The sequence below is a fragment of the Muntiacus reevesi genome, chromosome 3 (genome assembly GCF_963930625.1).
Source record: "Muntiacus reevesi chromosome 3, mMunRee1.1, whole genome shotgun sequence".
In the NCBI taxonomy this organism is placed as follows: Eukaryota; Metazoa; Chordata; class Mammalia; order Artiodactyla; family Cervidae; genus Muntiacus; species Muntiacus reevesi.
In genome coordinates, this window is record NC_089251.1 from 242,873,178 (window position 1) to 242,895,840 (window position 22,663).

General features: G+C 41.6%; 1 protein-coding gene across 3 annotated transcripts in view; it reads left to right on the plus strand.

Annotated features, from left to right (window-relative positions):
- The window catches only part of CERS6 (ceramide synthase 6), a 332,112-nt gene that overhangs the window by 300,717 nt on the left and 8,732 nt on the right, over positions 1 to 22,663 (plus strand). For 2 of the 3 annotated variants that reach the window (XM_065931691.1, XM_065931692.1), the window contains exon 9: positions 22,320 to 22,476. The exons of the other annotated variant lie outside the window; for it this stretch is intronic. In XM_065931691.1, the coding sequence (XP_065787763.1) occupies positions 22,320 to 22,476 (157 nt within the window). The remainder of the gene's footprint in view (positions 1 to 22,319; positions 22,477 to 22,663) is intronic. 3 annotated transcript variants of the gene reach the window in all.

Genomic DNA, 22,663 nt, shown 5'->3' on the forward strand with positions numbered 1-22,663 from the left:
CTTCTTGCTAGATGTTTTTTCTACCAAACTGTATTGCTTCTTAGGAGAAACATAAACCCAGAAACAGTCATCGTCTGCTTACCTGCCCACTCCCCTATGTGAACAGACACTGCTTTTCCCCAGTAGAGCAAACCCATGGCCCTCAAACAGTTCATGACATGTCCACTGCTCTTGCTGTTTTTGTTGTTCAGTCTCTAAGTCATGTCCAACATGTGGACTGCAGCACACCAGGCTTCCCTGTCCTTCTCTATTTCCCAGAGTTTGTTCTAACTCATGTCCATTGAGTCGATGATGCCATCCAACCATCTCATCCTCTGTCACCCACTTCTCTTCCTGCCCTCAGTCTTTCCCAGCATCAGGGTCTTTTCCAACGAATCAACTCTTGCATCAGGTGGCCAAAGTATTGGAGCTCCCCCTACCCTGTGCTATGCCTAAGGACTTCTCCCAGTGGTAGAGTCACACGCCTTCGAAGAGTCGAATGATTGCCTGCCAACCTCTCCCAGTGATATGTGTGATTTTATCATTCACTATAAAAAATACTAAATGACATATTAAACATAAGTGTAAAAACAAAAGAGCTTCTTCTAAAATTATAGAAGTTAAACATTTGTGAAAACTAAAAAGCAGGTATAGTTGGCCCTCCCTACCCACAGTTTCTGCCTCCATGGGTTCAACCATGAATTCAAGCTGCTTGTTGTTTGGATCCAGAGTTAAGGAACCCATGAATACTGAGAGCGACTGTGAAGTGAAGAAGTGAAGTTGCTCAGTCGTGTCTGACTCTTTGCGACCCCATGGACTGTAGCCTACCAGGCTCCTCTGTCCATGGGATTTTCCAGGCAAGAATACTGGAGTGAAAAAAAAAAAAAGAATACTGGAGTGGGTTGCCGTTTCCTTCTCCGGGGGATCTTCCTGACCCAGGGATCAAACCCAGGTCTCCCACATTGTAGGCAGACGCTTTACCATCTGAGCCACCAGGGAAGTCCCGAGAGAGCGACTGTACCAGGCAATTACATGAGGGTCTTGAGCACTTGAGGATTTTGGTATCTGTGGGGGTCCTGAAACCAACCCCCCAGGGAGACTGAGGGACAACTGTATCTAAAAGATTGCTATTCAATTAACTGTAGATGAGACACCTCTGAAAGACTGGAGGAAAATTATAAAAACCCAAAAGTCTTCTGCACTCATATTGCTTCCAAGTGGCTTTAAGTTTTCACTCTATTTTAAAGAAGCCCAAAGTAGAAATTATAGATTTAACATTTCAAAATTGGTGTATGCAAGAAAGGTCAACCAGAGAGCCCATCTGTGAAAAGAAAATTCTTGGTCCTACCTCAAGAAAAATTGATAAACGAAGATGTGTATATATATATATATATATATATATATATATATATATACACACACACACACACATATAAATATATATACACACACACATACATGCATACATATATGGGTTACATGTGTAACATTTTAATTATTGTCCTACTTCACTTCTTTTTCAATTATTAAAACTATTCCTTCCACTTTAATCAGATGGTAATGACAAAGCAACACATATGGATGTGTGAGTGTATGTGTGTATAGAATGTGTCATTGAACCTACATGGGCCAAGGATATTGGAAAACTGTTTCCCAACAGTCTAGAAGGGCGGATTGTTTTTCAAAATCTCCTCTTAAGTGAGATAATGTGGAAACAATGTCAGACAAGGAATTAAGGATCCTGTTCAAGTTTTCATCTTGATACTAACTTACTTTTCTTGAACCTTTTCAAATTGCCTGTCTTCTCCCTTCTTTTGCTGCGTCTACTGTTGAGTGTAATGAAGTATATTTTGGCAAAGAGTTTTTGTGTGCATCAATGAGACTGCGCCAAAAAAAATGCCTTGAGAGGTTTAAAGCACTAGACAGCACTGTGTCTAGCTTATTTGAAAATGATGGTTCATATATGTCAGTGAGGACATGATCAGACATGGGGGGCTTTAGATGGGGCACTGAGACAGAGGAGGATTCTTTAAGGAAATAAGGCTTAAGTCAAGAAGATGTCTGACTATTCCATATAGAACAGGGAAAATTGCAAATAATTCAGCTGCAGCATTTAGAGAGAGACAGGAATCATATCCTGATGGCTAGCCTTTCCCAGCCAAGTTTTCAGATTCAGATGATGCATGTGAGAAAACAACCCTGGCATAGCAGGTGGCCACATGAAAGCCATGCCACCTCTGCATGACCCACCCCATAAGCTCTTGACTCTCACTGTGCCTTATCCTCAGAAATCATTACAGAATTCTGTTATGTTCCCTGATCTTCACTGGGTAAGTGTGTGGACCGTCCTCTATTCTTGGGTAAATTAGTCTGGAGTTTGTGCTAGGGTGATTAGGTGGTGAGTGTACCATCTCTTCAGAAAAGGCAATGGCACCCCACTCCAGTACTCTTGCCTGGAAAATCCCATGGACGGAGGAGCCTGGTGGGCTGCAGTCCATGGGGTGGCGAAGAGTCAGACACGACTGAGCGACTTCACTTTCACTTTTCACTTGCATGCATTGGAGAAGGAAATGGCAACCCACTCCAGTGTTCTCACCTGGAGAATTCCAGGGACAGGGGAGCCTGGTGGGCTGCCGTCTGTGGGGTCGCACAGAGTCGGACACGACTGAAGCGACTTAGCAGCAGCAACAGCAGTACCATCTCTTTCTCTCCACCACTTTTTTTCTGTCCCCTGTGAAGAGCTACTGCTTCCTGTGACTGTCTACCTTGACCTCTTTTTGACCTGATAGCATGCCAGCCACTTAAGAGGTATGAGCTATTGAGACAGAGACCAGACTGAGTAATGAGATGACAGCATCTTCCATTAGAGCTGTACTCACTATCAATGCTTCTGTAATCCATAAGAGGGTCTGAGGGGAAACACAAAGAAAACCTTTCAAGACTGATTCAATTAAGAGCCTCCCAAGAGACACTGAGCACCAACAATGGAAAATTCAATATTGGGCTCACAGAAAGACATTTCTATGCATAAATGTCCTTTTTCTCTAATGTGTAAGGAAAAAATTCTGCAGCAACCTTTTGAAAAATATGGCATTTGACTTTAAAAAGAGGTCTTCCTCTTTCAGATTCTTTAACACCAGTATTCATAGGAAGTTCATTAGGGGAGATGTGAGATTATAAAATGAATGGTTGCTGTGTGGAAAACCAGTTGTTCACATGTACAGCTGAAGTCCAGCAGGCAATTACATGCATTTGTAACCCTGGGCAATGTTGAAAAAGTGGCTGTCAAGGTTGTTACAGTAGTGGGGGTGCCAATAACTATTTTCTTTACCTTATAAGGAGTTAAATATGCAACCCCTCCCCCAAAACTGAGTTCAGTATTAAGCAGTGTTCAGGGAACAAGCTGGTTTTCTTTGCCCTTCAAGTAGCATTGTAATAGTCATCACATGTACAGTTTATAAAGGGCTTTTGAGCTGTTTACAGGGAGATGTTTAACGAGATCCATTTCTGCAGCAGGATCAAAATGGGCTCATCGGGTGAATGTGAATTATTGTTCCTGTTTTAGGTGTGACAATAGCATTGTGGTTAGGTCTTTTTTCCAAGAGCTTGAAATATTTATAGATTAAATAATATGATGTCGAGGATTAGTTTCCAAATAATTCAAGGTAGGCAGGGAGAGGAAGATAGGGAGAGGAAGATAGGGATGAAAACACGTTGACTCTGAGTTGATTCTCACTGAAGCTGCTGATGAGGGTTTATTGAGTGTTGGGGTCTTTATTGTATTTCTCCTCATGTATATATTTGAAATTTTCAACAATAGAAGTTAAAAACCAAAGTATGAAAATTAGTTCTAGTTTATACACAGGATGAGAGACTCCTATTTTGAATTGGTGGACTTAAGGTTAGATTCCCTCTGTGACAAATGAAGTTGGGTACAGAAGTCAAGCATTGTTCTTTGCTAATAGTTGTCTGGGTAGAGCTCATTGCATCTGACCAACAAGAAGAGGTATGAATCAGCTGTGTTCTGCATGTAAGTTATTGACAGATGGTATGAAAATTTTAAATGACAGATGGTGGTAATTACTAAACAATAAACAATAGCTATTTATCTGGAACCAAAGAGAGAATAGCTACTTTTTGTCTCTGGTGATATGTCTAGATTTTGTTATATAATCAGTATTTTAACATCATGACAGGTGTGCTCTGCTAAGAATATGGAAGTTTCGTCTATGGCCATACCACCCTGAATGTGGCCACTCTCATCTGATCTCAGAAACTAAACAGGGTCAAGCCTGGTTAGTACTTGGATGGGAAAATATGGAAGCTTAGAACTTTAGAGAGTTTTGTTTCCAGCTTTCTGCTCCTCCTTAATGTTCTTTTAGAAAGATTACATTTACAATATTATATTAGTTTTAGGTGTGCAACATGAAAGTGAAAGTTGCTCAGTTGTGTCCAACTCTTTGCGACCCCACGGACAGTCCATGGAATTCTCCAGCCCAGAATACTGGAGTGGGTAGCCATTCCCTTCCCCAGGGGATCTTCCCAACCCAGGGATCAAACCCAGGTCTCCTGCATTGTGGGCGGATTCTTTACTACCTAAACCACCAGGAAAGCCCAGGTGTACAACACAGTGATTCAATATTTTTATAGAGTTTACTGTACCTCACAAAGTTTTAAGCTCTGGCTTAATGTTAACTATCATTCCTGAGAATAAAACTTGAGTATATTAAATTAAACAAGCAATCCACTGAGGGGGTAGAGTTGGGAGCAAGCATAGCACTGAACATTGTAACTTAGAATTTGTATCATGGATGTTTTAATAGGTTATAGGTCAAAGAAGATTTCATGAGGTTCTGTTTTTTTATCAAGCATAGAGTATCAAAAGCTTATGTAGGCTCTGGGCTCCCTGCCAGGGACACAAAAATATGTATGATACCTCTTCTCAAGGAGCTTGTGATCCAGTTCTGACATTAGACAGCAAGCCCCAATCCACAGCTGGCAGCAAAGAGTGTAAAGAGAAGTATACAATTTTGTGGTGAGGGCACAGTAGAAGCTTTGGTTAATTCTGATCAGGAATGCCAGGATGCTGATAAAGTGGTATTTGAGCTGGGCCTTGAGGAATAAATAGGAGGTCAATTGAAGGATGATATACCATCCTAAGGTTAACACTGTAAATAAAAGCAGAGAGGGGAGAACACAATATGAAATGCAATAGAATGTGACCCAAGGACTAGGTTCCAAGGTAAGGTCATATGTAAAAATTGAGTGTATATTCCTAAATTTATAATGCATATAATAAGACAATCCTTATTATGGAAGGCAAGTAAGGTAAGAACTGAGAAGGCCCAAGGCTAGAGAGGTTCGTGTCCCCAAACTCCAGCAAGTTAAGAAGGTGGCAGATGGGTTGTCCCACATTATCTAAAGTATTTTTCTTTTGTTCTCAATTCTTTTATGCTGTTATGTTATTTTTGCTGAGTACAAATAGCTGAATCCTCAGTGTATTTTATATAACACAACTGATTCTACTGTCTAGCCAGGTATGATAAGGATGGGAAAGAATGTGCCAAAGAGAAGTAAGATGGAAGAACCAGCATTTAGGGGGATGTTACTTATGTGCCCCAGGTCAAATTAGGAGCTGATGTGGACAAGTTCAGTATGGCAGAAAAGAGTGAGGGGAAGATTAATCTTGTGTCCTTTCCCAAAATTTGGGCACATTTGGTACCTAATAAGGGCAAAAGCCCATGGATTTTCAGTCATATACACATGACTTAAAGGCACTTCCCACAAAGTCGATTCTCAGCAGATGCAAATAAATGTTGATCAAGCCCAATTTGAAGAAAAAAGAAAAACGGAAAGGAATTGACTTCACTTTCTTAACTTTTCCTAGATGGCCTGAAATTTCTACACAATATATATTACATTCAGAATTAGAAAATACTAAAGCCGTTCTAATCTCCATTCATTTATGGACAAATTTCATTTATCCTACAAATATTTGAAATCCTACTATTTGCTGAACACTCTACTAGGTATTTGAGACCAACAGTGAAAAGGTAAACTTTGCAGTCCCTGTCCTCACGAAGCTTTCAATCTAGGGAGGCAGATGTCAGTCACACAGCTACAGGTGAGTATCATGACAAATGGGCCACTCTGAGGATCCAGCCTATTCCAGAGTCAGAGAATGGTTCCCCAAGGAACGACTTGAAAGCTGCCATCTGAAGAATGAGTCTGGGTCAGCTTGGGCACCGGGGGCTCTTGTATCTACTCGAGAACTGAGGAAGTGTTTTGAAATGGTTCACAGTGATAGCCTAAATTTTTAAAGTATCCATAATCTGGATTATCTGGATGACCCCAAATACTGCTACATGATTTCATTACTCACATTGCCTTTTTGTTGTTGTTGTTAATTAATGTAAGTGTTCCTTTATTTCTCTGGATTTTGTGATGTTTATGGAATTAATTGGTAAGATTTTGTTTAATTTTTATTTTATATTGGAGCATAGTTGATGAACAGTTTTGTGTTAGATTCAGGTGTACAGAGAAGTGATTCAGTTACATATATACATGTATCTATCTTTCAAATTCTCTTCTAATTTAGGTTTTTACAGAATATTGAGCAGAGTTCCCTGTGCTATACAGTAGGTACTTGGTTATCTACGGTGGCGAAGGGTGGAGGGAGGGATGGACTGGGAATGTGGGACTGATGAGTTCCCATTGCCTTTTTGTTTGTAATCATCTTGCAGCAAGGTCTAACTTGGGGACTAGTCTGTTTAGAAGCCTGTTACGGTAACTGCCTAGGTAGGAGTTGGTGATGGCAGAGAGCAGTAGTAGCAGTAAAGACAGAAGTAAATGGTTTCCAGATGAGTTTAGGAGATGGATAGGGTGTGCAGTCACATTGGTTACAGAGAACATGGATAAAGGAGTTGGAACTGTAAATGGGTGACCCCACAGTTTTGACTTAAGTAACTCAATGAGGGCTAAAGCCGTTTACTGAAGTAAGGAGATGGTGGTTAACAGAATGAGTGCTGGATAAACCCAGTATATCTTCAAATCTTGGACCTGTCCCTGTGACTGCATGACTCTGGGTAAATTACCTACCCAGTCTAAACTCTTATGTAAAATTAGGGGATAAAAACAATAGTATATCTCTGGAGTTATGATGATTGCTAATAAAAGAGTGGCAATAGTTGTGGCAGTGGTGTTACATGTAATAGGAATAGGTGGGGAAAAATATAAATTTGGTTTTGGAGATGCCTTGTAAATAACCCAAAGGAGGTACCAAGCAGGCAGGTGTGTGTGTGTGTGTGTGTGTGTGTGTGTGTGTGTGTGTGTGTGTGTGTGTGTGTGTGTGTGTGTGTGTGTGTGTGTGTGTGTGTGTGTGTGTGTGTGTTGGAGATGCCTTGTAAATAACCCAAAGGAGGTACCAAGCAGGCAGGTGTGTGTGTGTGTGTGTGTGTGTGTGTGTGTGTGTGTGTGTGTGTGTTGGAGATGCCTTGTAAATAACCCAAAGGAGGTACCAAGCAGGCAGGTGTGTGTGTGTGTGTGTGTTGGAGATGCCTTGTAAATAACCCAAAGGAGGTACCAAGCAGGCAGGTGTGTGTGTGTGTGTGTGTGTGTGTGTGTGTGTGTGTGTGTGTGTTGGAGATGCCGTAAATAACCCAAAGGAGGTACCAAGCAGGCAGGTGTGTGTGTGTGTGTGTGTGTGTGTGTGTGTGTGTGTGTGTGTGTGCGCGCGCGCGCGTGCGTGTGCACGCGCACGTGCAGGAGTATTTCAAAATAAAACAAAAGACAAACTTGGCTGGAAAACCACACTGAAGAATCACAAACATGATTTGACTGTGTGCTCATTTGTTTCGTTAGAGCAGGCTGGTAATGAGGTCAAAGTTCACAAAGAAATCAGCAAAATTGTTATTTCAGGACCACTCAGGCGGGCGCACTTTAATAGCATGTCACTCTTCATATCCAAAGACCATAAATGTGACCACTACATTCAAGAATCAGCAGCAGTGATATTCTAAGCATTGATTCCTTGGTACGAGAGGCATGTAAATAACATAGAAGTTCTCCGGTTATATAGTTGGCATCTGAAAACATCAGTTTCAACGTAGCGTTTGTTTCAAGGGATGAGCACTTTCTTGGCAGCTGCGTGGTTGTCGAGGGCCCAGGCTCTAAGGAAAATAGTCACGGCTTTAAGGGGAAAAAGGTTGAACTTTGACTTCAGTGTCATTTGTCATGCCCTGCAGAGGAAGAAACAAATCACAGTGGATAACGATAAAAATGCACAGTGTTAGCATTTTGTTGGTTTTGCAGTTTGCTTTGGTTGTGGTTGTTCCAGTGTTCACTTGAAAGGTCTTCCAAAGCCTCTCTGTAGTAGCCTCAATGTGAGGTGTCATCTCCTTTATCGCTTAGCATCCTAATAATTTTATTTTCAGGGGCCTAATGTTCTCATCTTTTTCCTGTTGCGTGTCTAATGCCTCTGCGAAAATGAAAGTCTCGGCAGTAAACAGACCCAAAACAATTATAGCATAGTGCACTGAAAAATTATACCTATGGGTATAAATATCACAAGGCAAGTGTGAAAAGCTGCCTGGCTCTATCTGTACTTATAGATCAGTGCATACAGCAGGGGTCCTCTGGGGGCTGCTGAAGGGAGGGCCACACCTGCTATTGGTTTTGTTGGAAAGAGAGTTGGTCAAGCATCCGCTGTTATCAGGACCTAGGGTTCTCTACGGTGCCTGGGCAGATGTAAAGCAGGTCAGATGCACATAATCGTTGCACTCTTAGAGCTTATGCTTTAAAGTGAGAGGCAGTGGAATCATGGGGAAGTATCTAAAATGAAATAGACACACATTAAAAGATAAGTCATAGGAAGAGGCCAGGCATAGGAGACTCCCTGGTGTGGGAAGAGTGTTGGCCTGTTTCTGGAACAGAAAGAAGCTTGATGAACAAGGGGGAGATGGTTGGAGCTGAGGTTGGAGAGGTGGAGCGGTCCAAGGTTAGGGATTTTGATGGGCCTTGGGATGTGTTTGGGATTTTAGTCTAATTGCAGTGGGCAGTGTTAGAAGGCTCAAAGCAGATGAGTAATTCAAATGATTACAATTATTCCTGAGATCTTTCAGCATCACAGCTTCAGAACAGTAGGATGGCTCCCTGCTGCCGCCCAACATCCTTCTCCTTGGGATGAGTGCTTATTTGAAATTTCTACTGCCTTTTCAGGCAGGCTGATTTCCCCTTATCTCAATATCCTATGTGAGGAAGGGGTTGGTTGTCCCACGGCCTCACACTCCATGGGGCCATTTCTAACCCTCCCAGTTAGAGAAGTAAAGTAGTATTTGTGTCCATATTTATATCTGCCATCCTGATGCAAGAGGCAACTTGAGGTAAGGTCAAACAGACAGTGAGTTACTAGCTGGAGCCATGTGAGAGTTGCTTTTCAAAAATGAACATGAAAATCTTTTATATAGTCTCCTCTGGTGTTTTAAATATAACAAGCCCAGCGATATATCTTCGGAAACTTGACGATATTGATTGAATCTAAAGGGGAATATTCTTCTCAAGTAAAAATCTATAATGATCACTGTTCTGTCTTTAGCAAGTTGGATGTTAAGTGATTCAAGTCATCATAACTGGGGGATGAATCACAGACACTCACCAGGGACACTCCATGCAGGGTACCTAACAGGCCAGCTAAGTGTGCGGTATTAGGGGACTTCCCTGGTAGTCAGTGTTTAAGACTTTGCCTTCCAATACAGGGTGTGTGGGTTCGATCCCTGGTTGGGGAACTAGGATACCACATGCCCCAGGGCCAAAAAACCAAAACACAAAGCAGAAGCAGTATTGTAACAAATTCAATGAAGACTTTTAAAAAAATTGTGTGCTTAGGACAGAAGCAAAGTGGGTTATAAACATTTTTTAAAATATTTTTACATTTCAACAAGAATTGACTTGATTTCCCATGCCAAAAAAAAAAAAAAAGATTTTTAGGAATTTTCATACTGTTTTGTGGTTTGGAATCACTTTTAATGTCAATTATGTGTGGGCAGGGATAAGGACACCATCGTCTCTTCCAGCTTTGGGCTTCTTCATCTGCATCTGTGTACACTTTCCTTCCTTTGCGTCAGGCTTTACTTACTGTCTGAATGAGTTCACAAGCATATGCTTCAGACTCGCTTCAAAGAACAATTTCTGCAAAATCCTGGGAGGTTAAGCATAAACTTTGTGTAGCCCAAAGGAGGGTAATCAGGGTTCAGGGGAGAATGGGGTCTTCACCTTTCTCTGAATCAGGACAGTTTGTAACCTCCAGGTTGTGGGTTCTGATGCAAGGGCACCACTGTTCTCATTAAAGTAGGAGAGGGGACAACATTTTAAACAATTCACGCAAAGCCTGTTAAACATCATTCAGCCACATGCAAACATAAATGACCCAGAAGCATCATGTCTACTGAAAGCAGAAATGGTTGATCAAAAGTTATTCAGAATTGTTTGTGGATTTTTTTAAAAAAGCAAGTCGGAAAAGGAAATAGAGAATGAAAGAGGCAGTTCCCAAACTTGTCTGCACATTGGAATCATCGGGGGACCTTTCAAAGATCACACCACTCAAGCTATACCCCGGACTATTTGAATGACAGTCTCTGGAGGCCATCACAGGTGTCAGTACTACTGATGCTCCCCAGGGAATGCCAGCGAGCCACAGGTCTGGGAACCACCAGCCTACAGGACAGGCTCACTGAAGTGCGTGCACAAGGTGGGGCCTGGAGAAACCAGGTTTCTAAATTCTGCAGATTAAGGGGGAATTAGTTTTAAACTGAAACACACCATCTGACTGAAAACTGATTTTGAACACTCTTAGTGAACATACTATGTATATTTATACTAATACAAACTCCAGAAGTCACATGTATATTTAAATAATTTCTGAACCAAAAATATATGCCAGAAACCCAGTATTTGACTGTAAGGAGATCCAACCAGTCCATCCTAAAGGAAATCAGTCCTGAATATTCACTGATGCTGAAGCTGAAACTCCAATACTTTGGCCACCTAATGCAAAGAACTGACTCATTGGAAAAGACCCTGATGCTGGGAACGATTGAAGGCAGGAGGACAAGGGGACGACAGAGGATGAGATGGTTGGATGGCATCACCGACTCGATGGACATGAGTTTGAGTAAACTCCAGGAGTTGGTGATGGACAGGGAGGCCTGGCGCGCTGCAGTGCATGGGGTCGCAAAGAGTCGGACACGACTGAGCGACTGAACTGCTGTGTGCTTCACCCCAGCCTCTTCATCTTCACCTTGTGGCCCCCCAGGACAAGAATGCAAATGGAAGCCCACCTCTCTGCAGTTGTGCTCCAGGTAGGATCTCAGTCTGAGGAAGAGTTGGGGAGAATAATCTGAAAGATCCATCTGACCTCCTGGGTTTTTTTCCCTTGGATTTGTCTCTTTAGTACCACCTGAGTGCCATGCTAAGGATGCTTGCTTATAGAAACGTGAATCATAAAACCAACAGCTGTGGCTCAGATTCGAGCTCCCTCCATGAGTACACTTTGGGCGTATTCCTAAAGGTGTTCAGCCCCAGCATCGAAGATTCAGCTTCACCTCTCCTCCTGCTGACAATGGGACACAAAGAGATATTTTTGAACTTAACTTGAAAGCGTAGAAGTGTTTCTTACATCATCATTCTTGAAAAAAGTTCTCAAGTGTTTTCTCTCATTAGAAGAATAATACATAATTTGGAAAATGTAGAAAATCTTATATTTTAAATTCCTAGAATCAGAAGTAACCAATGTGAACATTTTGGAATATTTCCTTTTAATCACATTTTGTATTAAAAAACTGAATATCGTACTGCATATGACTTAATATGATTTTTTTCACTTTTCACTAAGTTGTGAGGATTCTCCTATGCCGTTAAACAAAAGACATGATTTTAATGTATGACTAACATTCCACCATATAGATATGCATATTAGCCATCTATTTGTTTCTTTTTTACTGTTAAAAACAGTACTGCATGCATATTCCTGAACTTAAAAAATATGTATACTCCTCACCTGCATTCTTCAGCTGTGCCCCCTTGTAGTACTCATGGCATTTCTTTTACACACATGCATTTCTCTTACATTTGCCAAATCATCTGAAAGTGAACTGCAGATGTGATTGACACAGCAGCCCCCAAATTTTGGCATAAAGATCTCTTGTTTTAATTTAGTATTTATTGGATTATAAGCACAGTGGAACATTTCATTCATGTTTTCAAATGTCTTTTGTATTTCTTCTGTGATCTGTTCATATCCTCTGCCTACTTTTCCATCGATGAGGTAGCACTTTACTCATCAACATCTATGATGTATGTGAGTGCAAGCTGTACCAGATGCTACCCAAATGCCACTCAGACCTCCTAACAAGGTGCTCGGTGCTGTACAGAGGGACAGCCAATGGTGTGTAAGAAATCTTCTCTGTGATTTAGGGTAAGGCCTTGGCTAATGCTGCTTCTGTCAGGGACAGAAGTCTAATGATATTCAGCTCACTGACTGTAAACATTCTGTTTGTGACCAGGGACTATGGGAAGAAGTAACTGAGGCTGAATGGATAAGTATAGCTAAACACCGGAGAAGGCAGTGGCAACCCACTCCGGTATTCTTGCCTGGAAAATCCCACGGACAGAGGAGCCTGGCGGGCTACAGTCCATGGGGTCCGCAAAGAGTCAGACACAACTGAATGCACGTGCACACACACACCCACACACGCACACTATAACTGGTAGGAGCAGAGTGTCTTGTCCTGTCAGTTAAATTTTTTTTTTTTTTTTTGGTTTTTTAGATGAAACCCCTGGAAAACTGTGTTGTTGTTGTTGTTGTTGTTGTAGTTGTTGTTGAGTCACTCAGTCGTGTCCGACTCTTTGCAACCCCATGTGCTGAAGCACTCCAGGCTTCCCTGTCCTTCACCATCTCCCGGAGTTTGCTCAAACTTATGTCCATTGAGTCGGTGATGCCGTCCACCCTTCTCATCCTCTGTTGCCCCCTTCACCTCCTGCCCTCAATCTTTCCCAGCATCAGGGTCTTTCCCAGTGAGGGGGCTCTTCGCATCAGGTGGCCAAAGTATTGGAGCTTTAGCCTTTAAAGTATTCAAAGATGAGTTTTAACAAATAAAACCACTTGTCCAAGGGCCACTACCTTGATCTATCTTCAGTTGGGATTTCTACAAAAGAACTCTTTGCTGTCCTGAAACTGCTCACCCTGACTGAGTGGCCATCCTGGGACCACCTGAGTGGTCCTCCTCCAGATTCCCTGGAGGAAGGCATGGCAACCCACTCCAGTATTCTTGCCTGAAGAATCCCCATGGACAGAGGAGCCTGGCGGGCTACAGTCCATGGGGTCGCAAGGAGTCAGACACGACTGAGCAACTATATAGATGCTGGGATGAGGGGCTCTAGGTTTGCTGCAACTTGGCCTTCCCTCTCTGCAAGGTAGGGTTTGTAATTCTTTCTTCCTCAGTAAATTGTTAGAATACGCACCTGCGCTGAATTTGCCAGCAAGTAAATCACACTGGGCAGATTTGCAGCAGGCAGTTACAGGTGGAAGCAGCTCAGTTTCAGGCCCTGAGCTTTGCACAGCTGCTTCCCTCTCCACTTCCAGGGCACAACTGTTTGTCTTGCGGCTTTCTTTTTATTAGTGTAACATTTAATCCCAGGAACGGGGTGGTATTAAATGTCACGCTGAGTTTGTGCAAGGCCTGGTCCTGATTCAAGATTCAGGCTGGAGCATGGCCCCAGGGAAGCAGGCCTCCTGTCTCTTCCTTCCTCTGTCTGCCCATTTCCCATCCCCACATCACCTTCTCTCTCTCTACCCCTTTACCCCATCCTCTTTCCATTTCTTCCTGCCCCCAAAGACAAGATCTGCAGGTATTGCACCCGTAGTTTCTGGAAGCTGTCTCTTATATCTTGTAGACACATTTCTTTCACAAAATCATGAAATAAAAAAGTAACAGAAGGAGAGTGCAGAGACCAGGTGGGTCTCACAGTTCTTAGGCCGGTTATTAGCTCTAAATACCGGGAACTCAGACGAAAAAAGCCCCAAACTTGCCAACAAACCCCCATTCCAGGGACAAAAGTGATCAAATCAAATGTGCTTAGGATGTGTGTTCAATTGGCCTCTCTGCCATCTCAGAAATCTCCACACCCATAACCGTGGTTGAATTTAGCGAGCTGCTGCTTTTGTTCAGAGAGAAGAAAAGCTTCTGTCTTTGGAGGCAGCACTGTGAGCAGACATATCCCAGAGAGGCGGAGGCTTTACACCAGTGGATGCCCTGCTCTGCCCTGCCGGCAGCTCTCCTCCTCGGCACTCCCAGGAGCCAGCCACCCCCGCCCCACTCATATAAAACCTGCCCTCCTGAGGGGACAGGGGGACCAGCTGGTGTGACCACAGACAAGTGCTGTCAGTCACCATCTCCCCATCCAGAGCAGGAAGCTGGGACTTCAAGGAGAACCACCCCAGCCAAGCCGGGCTGCCCCTCTGCAGCTCTGAGACTTGGAGGAGGTGGCTTTCAGGAAATCCATCCATCTCTACAAAAATCTGTTACCTTCTTTGCCGTAGATAGACCTTCAGAGGCTTTGGATAGCACTTGGCTATTGAAGGCAAAAGGAGAAAGGGATGGCAGAGGATGAGATTATTAGATAGCATCACCGACTCGATGAACATGCATTTGAGCAAACTCTGGGAGATAGTACAGGATAGAGGAGCCTGGCGTGCTGCATTCCAGGTGGACACAAAGAGTCAGACACGACATAGCAACTGAACAGCAACAACAGCAATCAATTATCAGTCTCACTGGATTTCCTCGAATTTTAACTTAAACTGATATTTATTTATGGAATTATATACATGTTATAGTTAAATTTCATTATAGAAATATCATGGAATGTGAAACACCACAAAGAAAAAAAAGTCCCATAGTTCTGAAATAACCACTGTTCATAATTTGATATCTTTGCTTCTAACATTTTAAATGCTTAAAATTACATCTTCTTCTTTACCAAGAAGATACACATACTGTTTTATAGCTTTGTTTTTGTCATTTAACATTGTACCATAAACTTTTTTTCCATTTCATTAAGTATTCTTCTATAACATAATTTTATTAGCTACGAATATTTTGTCTTATAAGAAGATCATTGTTTATTCATAAGTACTCTATTTTTAGACATTATCTAGGATGTTTCAAGTAGTGTGCTACTATAAATAATATTTAAATGAATATCCTTATGGCTAAATCTTATAAATCCCTGAAACTCTTCCTTAGAACAAAGGTTTGGAAATAGATTCACAGCCTCAGTAGATATGCACATTTTGATACATGTGGTAACATTATCCACCAAATACAATATGCCAATTTATATTCCAACCCCAGCTCCCCAACTTAACTATGAGTTCTTTGAGGCTTACTAATATGTATACCCCACAGTGAGGGGGTAGTGTTAGGTATACAGACAAACCTGTGCTTCAGTTTCTTCAACTGTAAGATAGATATAATAGTACCTACTTTGAAAAAAATGGGCTTTATCCATAAGGTTTATTTCATGAGGGTTTAGTGAGTTAAAACATGTAAAACCTGAGCCCAGCACCTAACACATAGTTAAGAATAAATGTTAGCTAGTGTAAGTATTCTACTATATGGGATTTCTACTGTGTGAGTTTTTGAAAGAATTAAATAAAACCATGTAAATAACGGGCGTCTCTGGTAGCTCAGCTGGTAAAGAATCTGCCTGCAATGCAGGAGACCTTGGTTTGATTCCTGGGTCAGGAAAATCCCCTGGAGATTGGATAGGCTACCCACTCAGTATTCATGGATTTACCTGGTGGCTCAGACTGTAATGAATCTGCCTGCAATGCAGGAGACCTGGTTTCTGTCTCTGGGTTGGGAAGATCCCCTGGAGGAGGGCATGGCAAACCACTCCAGTGTTCTTGCCTGGAGAATCCCCATGGACAGAGGAGCTTGGCAGGCTACAGTCCATGGGGTCGCAGAGTCAGACACGACTGAGCATCTAAGCACAAAAGATGTATTTATCATGTTTGGGTCAGTGCTCAACACACACTAACTATTTAATAAAGAGCATTGAGAACCAGACAAGTCTGTTTTAGGGTCATGTAGGCAACTAAGAGGTAAGCAGAGGGTTGCAAGCAGTCTTGTAAGAATCAGGATACAGCTTGATGGACATGTTTTAGAATAGAGAAACTTGGGTTGGGAGGTCAGGAACACAGAAAGGCAGGCCAGGCAGGGGAGGGGTTGGGAACTCGGGCAGACAGACAGCAAATGGGGCAGCAAGAGGGCAATGACTAATTCTGAGAAAATCATCCACCTTGGCAAGGAAGTCACCAGAGACAAGCTTGCTGTGTTATAAGAGATCAGTGTCTAAGTCTGACCAGCCTATGACCTAAAATTAAAATAAACGAATTGATCCCATGTCTTTCTTGGATAGAATATGACAGAATTGATATGCCCATTGCTAGAGGAAAGACAGATGGTCCTTCCATGTTCAAGTTTTGCATCCTGTCAGGGATAGAGAAATCACTCCTATGTCTGCTACGGACTTCGTGTATCTATTATTTGAGATAATTAGGCACCCAAGCTGTGAGCTACCCAGAAGCTGTCCTCCTAAAAGAAATCTTGCTGACCCGCACCAGTGCTGTGGAGAAACCGAAACTGTGGGTGGGGCCATCTTGTTAAAAGAAAATTGAGAGTGAGTTTCTCAGTCATGTAGTAGCCTTGGGTAGTCAAGGCTTGACTACCCAACACTTGACCAAATTGTTCTTTAGGCCTGGGGTTTTTATTGCCTTAGAAAACCCAGGACAAAGAGGATTTCTTATCACAGTGATTTAATTGCCCGACTCCTTTTTCAGGTATTGTGTTCCTGGTTTCCGTTGAGACTACATTATAAATGCTTTTCTACCAGCATCTACTTTAAAATGAGTAAAACATGCCAGTAGATTATGGATAAGCTTCAGGTAGAATCTACTTTTCATTTATGTTTCATGTAGGTCGAATGAAAATAAACGCCAGAGAAGCACACATCCTGAAATACACTGCAGTCTCTGAAAAAGCAAAGTCAAAGACCATTCAAAAACTCTGAAGTAAAGAACACCTTAATTCTGACTGTAAAACAAGTTTCCCTTTCTAGTCTACCCCCACTGACATCATGCAGCAACCCCGAACGTGAGGCCCTGAACCTGATTCTCCCTGAGAAGCAGTCTTGACCCTCTTTGGATATTTGAGTGTGTGTGTGCAGGCTGTGTTGCTTCAGTGGTGTCTGGCTCTTTGGGACCCTCTGGACTGTAGCCCGCCTGGCTCCTCTGTCCATGGGATTCTCCAGGCAAGAATGCTAGAGTGGTTGCCATCCCCTCCTCCAAGGGACCTTCCCGACCCAGGGATCGAACCCGCATCTCTTAATGTCTCCTCAGTTGGCAGGCAGGTTCTTTACCACTAGTACCACCTGGGGAGCCCTTTATGGATCTAATTATTGTGGTTTTTATATAGACCATTCAGAAACACACAACCCAAGGCTCAGATGGAGCTCTTAGGTGGAGGTTGAAGGGGAAGGGGAGCAGGCAAAGCTTATGGTTACTTACCATGGCCTCATCATAATCACCCACTTGTAACTTCATTCATATAGTGAAAGAACTCGGGCCTCTGTCATCTTTAATATTCCAACCATTAATATGTGGTCCTGCCTCTAAAATCAGTGGGATATTTTAAAAGTAAGATGCATGGAGTAGAAAGTAAGGATATTATCTAACTTTGCACAACTTTGCGTATAAACCTAAACTCTTGAGTTGGCAGTCATGATAAGAATGTGGGAAAAGCACTGGTTATAGGTTTTCTGAATGAGATATCAGTGGAGATCTTTCGACCCTGTGCTCTCTGACAGTAGGAAGCTTTCAGAATTCTGAGGTTTTAAGGGGAAAGCATTTATAAGAATATAAATGAGTAAGGCCTTTAATATAGGATTAATATGAGACTACTCTGAGTTTGCTTTGCTTTAAAAAAAAAAAAGGTAAAATTTTCTGTACAAATGTATATATTCCCCTCCCCCACAATCCCCACGTAGCCTGTATATACATATTTCTGAGATAATCAAATTTAATATGAAGAATCCATAAAAGGAAAGCTTGAGCAAAAGTAACTATAGGTCACAGTCAAACTAAATTCTCATGATTCATTAAAAAGCCATTAAAATACCCCATCAGGGCTAAACTATTGGGGTGCTAACTTGTGTGTCTTCACATCACCAGTGAACTGCTTGGAGCTTTGCCCTGCAGACATCATTTCTAGTGGGAATTATGCAGGAAGAAAGAAGCGCAGACGGGACTGGGACTCTCGATTCCATTGTTTGGCGAGATTCTTAAGAAGGTGTTACCTAATGATGGAGTGATTTTCTTTTGCTGGTACCCAGACTATGGCACAAGGTTCTGGCAGAATAGACCTACTTGAGCACACTTTGTACATGCGTGATGCGCCATCTAGTGGTTAAGTGAGCCTAACCTTATTGAAAAGGAAAATGGTCTTTTCTGGTCCCTGGTGCCTCCAAACTTTCCACCACTTGATTAGAGCAACAGGAGGTTTGATGCTGTAGGCTATTTGGGGGGAAGGAAAAAAACCTGTTTTCTCAGAAGCCATACCTTGAATTTATATTAGGTGGTGGCGTGGGATGGTGCGGGGGGGTGGTGGGTAGAAATACTGATATTATAGTAACTATGCAACCCAAAGGTTGCAAATTGGCAGTGTTTGGCCCACAGAGTACTTTTTTCTGTTTTAGTTGATGGAGATATAATGTTCACAATGTACTACATAGATCTTCAATATATAACTTGATACATTTTTACATTTGTAAAAATTTACCTGTAAATAATCATAATTACCACCTGAATCAAGATCAAGAATGTTCCCAGCATCCCAGCCGCCTCCCTCCTTTTCCCTCTATCAGCCCTCCCTCAGATATAACTGCTCTTCAGAGCCCTTTCACCATAGATATTCAATGACATCATTAAATAGACACTCCTAACCCTTACCTCTGGGAAAGGGCAAAATCCTATAATCACCATTTTAATAGTTTGCCCCAAAGGGGACAGTTCTCATGAGAAACATTCTGTGGCTAAACAGAGGCTCTGTTTCCTGGGTTTACTGTTTTTTCAGAATCCAGGTGGCATAATCTCTCTCTCCTCAGTCCCAATTCCTCATATATTGTTTTTCTTCCCCAGCTTCTCACTGAGAGATATATCCATTTGGTGCACTGATTGTATTTTTCCAAGTATCTCTGCAGGCAGCCAAGTCAATTTTCAAAAAAATCCATTACTTCTGAACAGAACCTCAGAGGTGCCACTGATTGTCATGGCAAAGCCTATGAATTCTGATGCAACATTTCCAAAATTAATGTGGATATCATGTCACCAGCAACTGCATGACACTCTGTTCATAATCAGTCAAACAAATTGTAATGGTGAGAAAGGCTCTCAAACCCATAATTCAGCAAAGACTAATTTATAATGCATAGCATCACACAGTCATTGTTGCCGTTTCTACAAGACCTCTTTTTGTTTAAATGAAGCTAAATTCCCTCTGAAGGTCAACATGTCTAATATGTCAAGAAGCAGAGCTGGTTCTGAGATAAAACTATTGTGATTATGCCAGAGCTGTCTTGTGCATATCTATTTATTTGATTACTGAGCTAACACACAGTCTATCAGCCAGCAGGTCCAGTGAGCAAATTACTTCCCAGTATTTTGCAAGGTGCTGGAGATGGTAAAAAATGAGATGTAGGAGTCCTCTCTCACTGTCCAGGAGTTGAACTTTCTTTAGACCAGTTGTCCCGGAGCCTGCAGCCTGGTGTATGAAGAGATGACTGCCTCTTGGGAATACAGGCATTATCCTAACTATTCCTTTTTACAAAAAAACTTGGGTTTTTTTTTTCCTAATTATTTGCGATGGATTTGGAAAAGTGAAGAATGTAAAGAAGAAAATACAGGGTTTCCCTGGTGGCTCAGTGGTAAGGAATCTCCCTGCCAATGGAGGAGACATGGGTTCAATCTCCGATCCGGGAAGATCCCGCATGCCGAAGAGCAACTAAGCCCGTGCACCATAATTACTGAGCCTGTGCTCTGGAGCTCAGGCACTGCAATTACTGAAACCCATGCGCCCTCAAGCCCAGGCTCTGCAATAAGAGGAGCCCTTGCTTGCGTCCTCTAGAGAAAAACCCAAGCAGCAACAAAGGCCCAGCACAGCCAAAAATAAGTAAATAAATAAAAATTTTTTAATAAGAAAATGCAAAACTCCCCAATCCACCAAAGAAGGTGTAAAATGGCTTTGATTCATTTCTTCCAATGAATTGTAATTCTCTTCATTTTCTCTGTGTGTATATGCAAATATATACATTTATCTTATGGAGTTGGGATGTTATGATTTTTATCTATCAAAAGAAAGTCTTGAAACATATTTACCAGTTTGAATGACTTAATAATTTCTAGAATTTCTTTATAATTTTTAACTACTCCCTGCTATTGGAAATTTTCATTGTTTGCTGTTATAGTTATAGAAATTTAATGCCTATTATTTCTACCATACTTTATAGCTGGAACCTCCAGAATAGGGTTAAATAATAATGGTGATGCTGACTATTCCTGATTATAAAGTCAATAACTCTGATATTATGATCACTGCTGAGTTGAATGGAATAAAAATCATATTAAGTACTTTGAGTTCCAGTTCTTAAACATCAGCAATGGGGAATTGAACATTGCTAAATGTCTTTTAGTGCAGTTGAAATAATTAGGTTTGTACTGATTTGGCCAATGGATGTGTGATAATTTTATTAATAGATTTCCTAAGGTTGGTCCTCTTCTACCAGAATGAATACTACTATTATATCATAGAGTAATATACTCTTACTGAATTGTCAAATTAAATTCCATACTATCAATTTTAGGATTTTAACATTCACGTGTGTTGAGCATTATTCTTGAGAGGTAACTCGTGTGGTAGGATTAGAATCACACTCTGTCTCATTCTGGTCTGTGAATGCAGGTTACCTGAACTGGACATAGACCTGTTTTTCTAGTATTCATTCTCCTTTTTTCCTTTATCTCTTAACTCAATTTTTTTTTTCCTTTTGTGAATTTACTAAGTACTTTTCTTAACTTGTTTCAAAGCATTCATCACACTCTTATATTAAAGTTTGCTGTATGTGTGCCTTCTATTCTTGCATGAGTGGTCTTGCCTTCAAAAGTTTTCCATCCTTCTCCCTTAGTCACCAAGTGTTGTCCACCTACCCTCTCCTGTAGGGTCCTGGCAAAGCACTGCAGTGACAGCTGGTGGAAATAGATGAGTTTTGTTAACCCACTGAGATCTCCAAACCAGCCCAGCACTCAGCTAAGGAGGAAGGCAAGGAAGTGGAATAATTCCAAAATCTTGTGACTGCTGAGCTTCTATGTGGCAGCACTTTGAGTCCAGAAGGCAAAAATCACCTTCCAGTGGGTGACTGGACACATCCCTTGGACTCATCCAAGGGATGAGTGTGACTCACTGAGACCAGCCATCCTGTATCCTTTATCTGCCCCACGTGGCTGCTCCATCCTGGTCCTGATGGTGGATCACAGAAAGAAGCAATTACTTCAAATACTTCTGCCTGCCTTAAGTACATACTCTTAAAACTTAAGTATACTCGGTATATTCTAATAATTAAAAAAAAATCCTTCCAACACTCATCTCAAGACACCACTTCCATATAATATCTTTCAGTTGCCAGTTCTTTCCCAGGAGAAGGCTTACAAAATATGAACCCAGCCCAAAATTAAGGCTCTCCTTCGAGGCTATAAACCACCTGAGGACAGGGGTTAGGTCTTAAGTATATGCCAACTCTCACTATGCTAGGCATATAGTTTAAACTTCACTGGTGTTTCTGAAATTAACTGCTCTTTTTTTTTCTTGCAATGTAATGTTACTGAATGATGTTCCTCACACTTACTTTAAGACCCAAAGCAACAAGGACAGTACAGGCCTTTTAACAAGTAGTGAGAAATAGAATCAGTCAAAAACTGTGATGAAAATTAATGGAAGAAATGACAACAAAAGTGAAGGAGAACCTAAGTATTCAAGCTAGAATCCTAAGGAATGTGATGCCACTGGTGGAATCATCCAGGTGATGACTCTTAGGTGAAGTACTTAGCTTTCAGACCATCCTTGCCAGGGAGCAGCCAGTGGGTATCACTTGCTTCATGCGTCTTTGCAGTAACTGGAGTTCCTTTGAAGGCAGTGAAAAGTTGTGTTCAATGATTACTTTCTCCTTTTCCTTAGGGTGTTAAATACCACATTGTTTGAAAGTTGGGAGATTGTTGGACCTTACCCTTCCTGGTGGGTTTTTAACCTACTGCTGTTGGTAATACAAGGTTTGAACTGCTTCTGGTCTTACTTGATCGTAAAAATAGCTTGCAAAGCTATTTCAAAAGGCAAGGTAAGATAACACTCGCCCTTTCTAATATGTCACAGAAAATTATGGTTTGGGGTTCTTCTAAATCACCAAGCACATTATTTATTGTTTAGAATTGCATCAAAACTGTTTTTTCTCCTTCAGAGTTTAGCATAACCTCTTGGAAACATAATGCAAATTTTCATTTTCTCTTAGTGATTTTTTTTTACAT